The sequence below is a fragment of the Cynoglossus semilaevis genome, chromosome 8 (assembly GCF_000523025.1).
Source record: "Cynoglossus semilaevis isolate Cse_v1.0 chromosome 8, Cse_v1.0, whole genome shotgun sequence".
NCBI lineage: Eukaryota > Metazoa > Chordata > Actinopteri > Pleuronectiformes > Cynoglossidae > Cynoglossus > Cynoglossus semilaevis.
In genome coordinates this window covers 12,956,926-12,962,633 of record NC_024314.1, presented here as the reverse complement: position 1 = coordinate 12,962,633, position 5,708 = coordinate 12,956,926, and the positions used below count along the sequence as shown (strand labels likewise).

General features: G+C 40.6%; 1 protein-coding gene across 1 annotated transcript in view; it reads right to left on the bottom strand.

Moving 5' to 3' along the window:
• The window catches only part of LOC103382364 (BAH and coiled-coil domain-containing protein 1), a 57,433-nt gene extending 53,540 nt beyond the window's left edge, over positions 1-3,893 (bottom strand). Inside the window, exon 1 of the mRNA XM_025057973.1 lies at positions 3,515-3,893. Within this exon, the coding sequence (XP_024913741.1) occupies positions 3,515-3,686 (172 nt within the window). The 5' untranslated portion in view covers positions 3,687-3,893. The remainder of the gene's footprint in view (positions 1-3,514) is intronic.
• Positions 3,894-5,708: the final 1,815 nt, after the last annotated feature.

Below are 5,708 nucleotides of genomic sequence, written 5' to 3'. Positions count from 1 at the left end.
ACCTGTATCCCTGCCCCCTATTTCAAAACAACAATCCTCTATGCCCGTCATGTCAGTCAAAACCCCATCAGGGACATGCATGGAGAGTCTGGATTTCTGGAATCTCAATACAGTGTCATGCACCTCCAGTCCCACTGAGAGACCCCCCCCCCCCCCCCCCCCCCCCCCCCTCCACACCCCTCACCCATCCTCCGCTGCATTACTGTGCCCTTTTGTTCCCCTCTCCCTCCTCCGTCCACTCCTTTCTTTTCAACCTTATCATTTTAAATAGGAGTCAAAGTGGAGTTTGATCTGTTCAGACACAAACTGCACATGTAAAAAAAAAAAAAAAACATCTTTGGAACTCTGAATTAGTGTGTAGGAAAAAAATCTTTTTTTATGTGTATTTATTCAGGGGCTGTGAGGCTCACAGTGTGGATCAATACTATTACATTTATAAATTAAAAACACTTTTATTCACAAATTACATATGGCTATAACAAAGCATAAAGCTTGAATTATGTTAATTATCTAATTACATTAAATAATCACGGCACTGTTTTCTGTGACAAATTGGTGATGAAATATGTTCAAAGTACGGAATGTGAAATTAACTTCCTTAAACAAATAAATATGAATTTTATAAATTTAATATATACATATATCTTTTAAAAAATATATCATGTTAGTGTCATATATAGTGTATAACTTTCCATGCACTACTAATGGCTGCATTGTTTGGGAAATTTGTGGAAATTCTAAAATGATTTTATTTTACATAAAAACTTTAATTAAGATGAATGTAGTAAAATAAACTCAAAACAAATAAATCTAATTATACAAATAATAACGAACGACATGGACATTTTACGATATATTTTAAGAATTCTTCAATGGTAAAAGTTAGCTAATTTAAATACAATGTTTTAAATTCCGTATACGTTGTAAAACAATTGTAAAATTGTGTGTTTACATTTTAAATACTTTTGTTAATATTCTAAAATAAATAAATAATAAATATAATAAATGACAAAATAATGCTAGTTAGAAATGTGTTTATTTCGGTTGATTTTTGTAATATATTTTAATTGTTTAAATCGTTTACAACTACAATCTCAATAGGATTGTGACGTCACATTAGTCGTCGCAAAGAGGATCGTTTTAAACCAGGTTTTTTTTTCTGACCCAAAACCAGGACCAAGACTTGAGGTTTCCAGAAAGTGAATCAGTAGAAGAAGAAGAACAAAGCGGTCTAAAAATACAATGTAAATTACACTGTAACATTTCTGTCCAGTTCCATATAACATGTAGCTGTGTTTTCACTCTATGCCAAAAAACTGGAGTCAGTCGTTAAAGACACACAAAATTATTATATAATTGATATATAATTATTAATAATTTCAGTTTTAAACGTAATTATAAAATAACATAAAAGTAAAGTCACTATAACTTTTAGGACTCCCAAATAATAATAAAAAAGAATAAGAAATAAACATATAAAATGGTGTCCCTAACGTGTATCTAACGAACCCATGAAACACACAGTACTACAGTGTCTGCAGTCATGGACAAAGACAGAACGAGACGTTCAGTACACACACACACAAGTACTGAAAAGTACTGGAAATTAGAATATTATAGCAGTAACAACGATATCAGACGTTCACTCCTACAAACACTGCCTCACGTGTGAATGACATGTCCGTGACGTGAATTTTAACAACACGACTCAAACATTTGTAACAGTGGAAATTATATTTTTAAATATGTTTATTATCAATAAACGTAATATGTAATACTTTTGTATATTTCTGGGTTTTTATGTCGCCGCGTAATTTCAAACCCGAGTATGTGCACGCTTTTATTTTGGTCAAAACTAATGAATATGCAAATAGTAGTAAGTATGAGGAGATATATGTGCACACACTAGGGGGTAGGGGGGCTCATATATGTGCAGGTTTTTTCCCTGTAGTTTGCATTAGCAAATGATAATTAATGAGCTTTTTCATGAGCTTTTTCATTAGGCGTCTCTCTCCCAGTCCACTACCTGCTGTATTAATAGTTATGGACGCGGTGTTTGATTTCCAACGGTGCCTCTGCGTCTTTCTTCTCTCTCTCTCTCTCTCTGTCTCTCTGTCTCTCTCTCTCTCTCTAACACACACACACACACACACCTTCCCCACCCCCTCCTCCTCCTATTGAGACAGGATACCAAAGCTACTTGTTAAATCTAATGCATGCACTGTCAACCCATTCGCACCCCGTCACGTCCCCCCGCTCAATATAGAGACCGGATTTTCTGGTATTACCCGCACCTCTANCTCCACCACTGCGTCTGTGACCGGTGCAAACCACCAACAGACCGGCCAGACCTGAGTCCACGTCGACACCAGGCCACCGTAGATCCAGGTGGAACAACAGGAGAAAACTGCTATTTATCGATGTTTATTTATTGATTTTTTTTTAAATCGTCTGATTTACACGACTCCAATTAATAAAACAACAAAAGGCAATGGCTAACAATCCACTGGTTAATAAAAGCACAGGCATCTGTGACAAGATTAAGGCATTTAAAAAGAATAAGGATTAGGATTAAGACACGGCTGACGATTCTGTTCTATTCACCGTGGCCTCATCTGACGGTAATTCGGTGCATAAAATAATTGGAACTGAGAGGAAACGATAATCAAACCCACTTTCGTCTTTGTGTGTATTTCTGTCATTGAGAGAATCCTGACGACGTCGTGTGATTATTTAGTCAACACCAGATTTGAATAGTTGACTCGTCATTCCCAGTAAATTTGAAATGATTCAGACGCTGATAAATTGTCTTAATTCCCAAAACCGTAAACACACAGAAACTAGGCAAAAGGGAAGAAATGTCTAAACAAATAACCTTAAATGAAACAGAAACAATATAAAAGTGTTCTTCTTAACAAACACAAGAAGATGTTTGTTAGTTTTTAAATCGAAATTAATTTGAATAAAGTCCAGAAAAACTTAATAAACAAAATATTAATGATCCGAATATCATTTTGACATATTGTGGTTTGTCAATAATTACATGTGAGTTCATATACCGTGAACACACTCTACCGTGGAGTAAGTAAAGGTTATATTTAATATAAAATGTAAGGTCTGATTCCCTTTCCCTTTTCTTTTCTTCTGGCTTTTACGCATGGCTGAAAACAGCCAACTGTCAATTTTATTTATCTTCCTGTAACAAGCGCAGCAAAGCAGCTATATGTCATAAACAGTTCATTAAATAGAGTAAAAACATAAAAGTGCTCCATACATGACTGTGCCTTTTTCTTTTCTGTGCTAATCTGTAAATGCCCTCTTGAGTTGGACTGATTTCCCTTCACTGTAAATTCTCGTTCGTCTAAATCCCACACACCCTCCTCAAAAAAACAAAAACACCAGCTTGAATTCCTCCCAAGTTTTGCAAATATGGAGAACATATGTTTCAGACAAAAGACAGTAAAGTGATTTTTTTTTTAACTGTGAGTCAAGAGCCGCTGACTTCACCACTGACCTGAGTGCGCAGCCATGGAGATGTGGGATGAGAAGTATTTCCCGGGCTGGAAGTGCGCCGGGTGCTGCACGGAGCCGTGGCCGCCCGGCGCCATCCGAGACGCAGCGCTGTGAACCAGCGCGCTGCGCTCCGTCAGGAGGTGGTGCGGAGGAGCGAAATCTCGGCTCTCCATCTCGGCGATAAAAAGCGGTAAAATCCCAAATCCCAGGAAGTAAAATCCGGAATAGGAGGTGGTGGTGGCAGCCGAGGGCGTCTCAGCCGCAGACCCCCGGATTCAAATAATAATAATAAAAATAATCCCTTTTTATGAACTTCGCTCTCCCCTCGCATGGAGCGGACTTTTGGCTGTGCAGGGCAGAAACTGCGTCCCCGTCATGTCCTGAGAGAGGGAGAGGGAGAGAGAGAGAGAGAGAGAGAGAGAAGGGGGGGAGCAATGGAGAGAGAGAGAGAGGGACGCGTCAAAAGCGCTGACAATAATAATGAGCCAGGCAACAGGGATGTGTGAGCGCAGCAGAGAGAGGCTGAGCTGAGACACAGGTCTGGACAAACAGGCAGCATCTACATTAAAAAACACCCTCCACCCCCAGCCCCCCAAAATGTCGAAACACTTAAAAAAAACAACAACAACAACAAAACAAACAAAAAAAAAAACAGTCACAGTCTGTCCACGCTGATTCCTCACCACCAGCTACGCAAAAATGCGTAAACGTCAAATGCGTAGCAGATGGAAGAAGGAACCCGGCGAGGAAGAAGTGACTTGATGGTGGATTTACTCTGCGCTACATATTTGGCACCAACGCTTGAGCCTTTGCCCTCCTTGCTCCTCCTCCTCCTCCTCCTCTTCTTCCTCATCATCATCCTGTGACCAAACACTATGCCAGAAGAACGCACAAACACACACACACACACACACGCACAAACATACACACACACACCCAGGGCTGAAAACAGCCAAAAAGAATGGGAAGTATATTTAGAGCGGAGGAAACGCGGATTTTGGCTCAGGTACAGAGAAACCGAGCACGAGTTCCCAGGTTTTAAGACAAAAATACTCGTGAAGTTGGAGCCGACCAGCGCTGGAGGCCGGACGTCGGAGGTCGCGGGGTCTTTTTGACCTGAAACACGAAAAGAGCGAGAGCAGGAACAGAGTGACGCCTGGAAGACGTTAGGACAACAACAAGACTTCTGGACACAAATGTCTCAAAGAAAAGAACTGAGTTTTTTACATTTTCTTTCCACCAAACTGGACCATAGAAGGTGGTGTGTTTATCGTGTCACCTTGGCTTGAATTCTTAATAATTAACAAAAGAAAGAGCGAAAAAAGGCAAAAGGTGAAGCTGAGGAGCACACACACACACACACACCTTTCATCAATCACATCTGACGTCACCTCGTCTTGTTTTCATGCACTAACTGCGTATTTTGGACTCATGTTTGACTCTACACCGTGGCGGTGTTTTCCTGTTGTTTATTAATGAAAACGGGGCTTCAACACAGCCTTCACCCCTTCTGGAGTCAGCAGCAGTGGCCCACGTTCTCTGACAATGGCAGTGGCCGTGCGTCTCCTGCTACACACACACACACACACACACACACACGATATAAGGCTGACTGTAATCACAAACACAAATCAAATCACCTTTATGCTCTGTGGCGGCAATAAAGAGTGAAATAGACTCATCGACTTTATATGTAGGCCTTATAACCCAGGTCATTTACCTAAATAGGACCCCCCCCCCCCCCCCCCCCCCCACAGAAATGAGGGAGTCCGTGCGCCTTCACCAAAAACACACCTCAGCAGTCCATCTCCTGTGTTCTCTCTTTTGCAGGCCTTTCAATGCATGGCACGTCCATCTATAGCTCCACAGCTGTGTGTGTGTGTGTGTGTGTGCTGATACCAGCAGCTCCCAGGAATCAACGATAAAGGAACAAAGAAAAAATCAAATGCTGTGGTGGACCAGGGGGCTTTTTGAAGTGCATAAGAATATAAGACATACAAGAAAACACACACGAACACACACACACACGCGGTCTCACACTCTAACACACACCAGTGCTTCTGTAGAACTCTTCGTGAATTGTGTGTAAAAAGTTTAGATCACGCGAAGCCTCGTGCGACAACATTGTGGTGAAGAGGAATCAAAGTCTCTGAAAAAAGACTTTGTATTATTGTAATGTTAAAGAAAACAGCTGG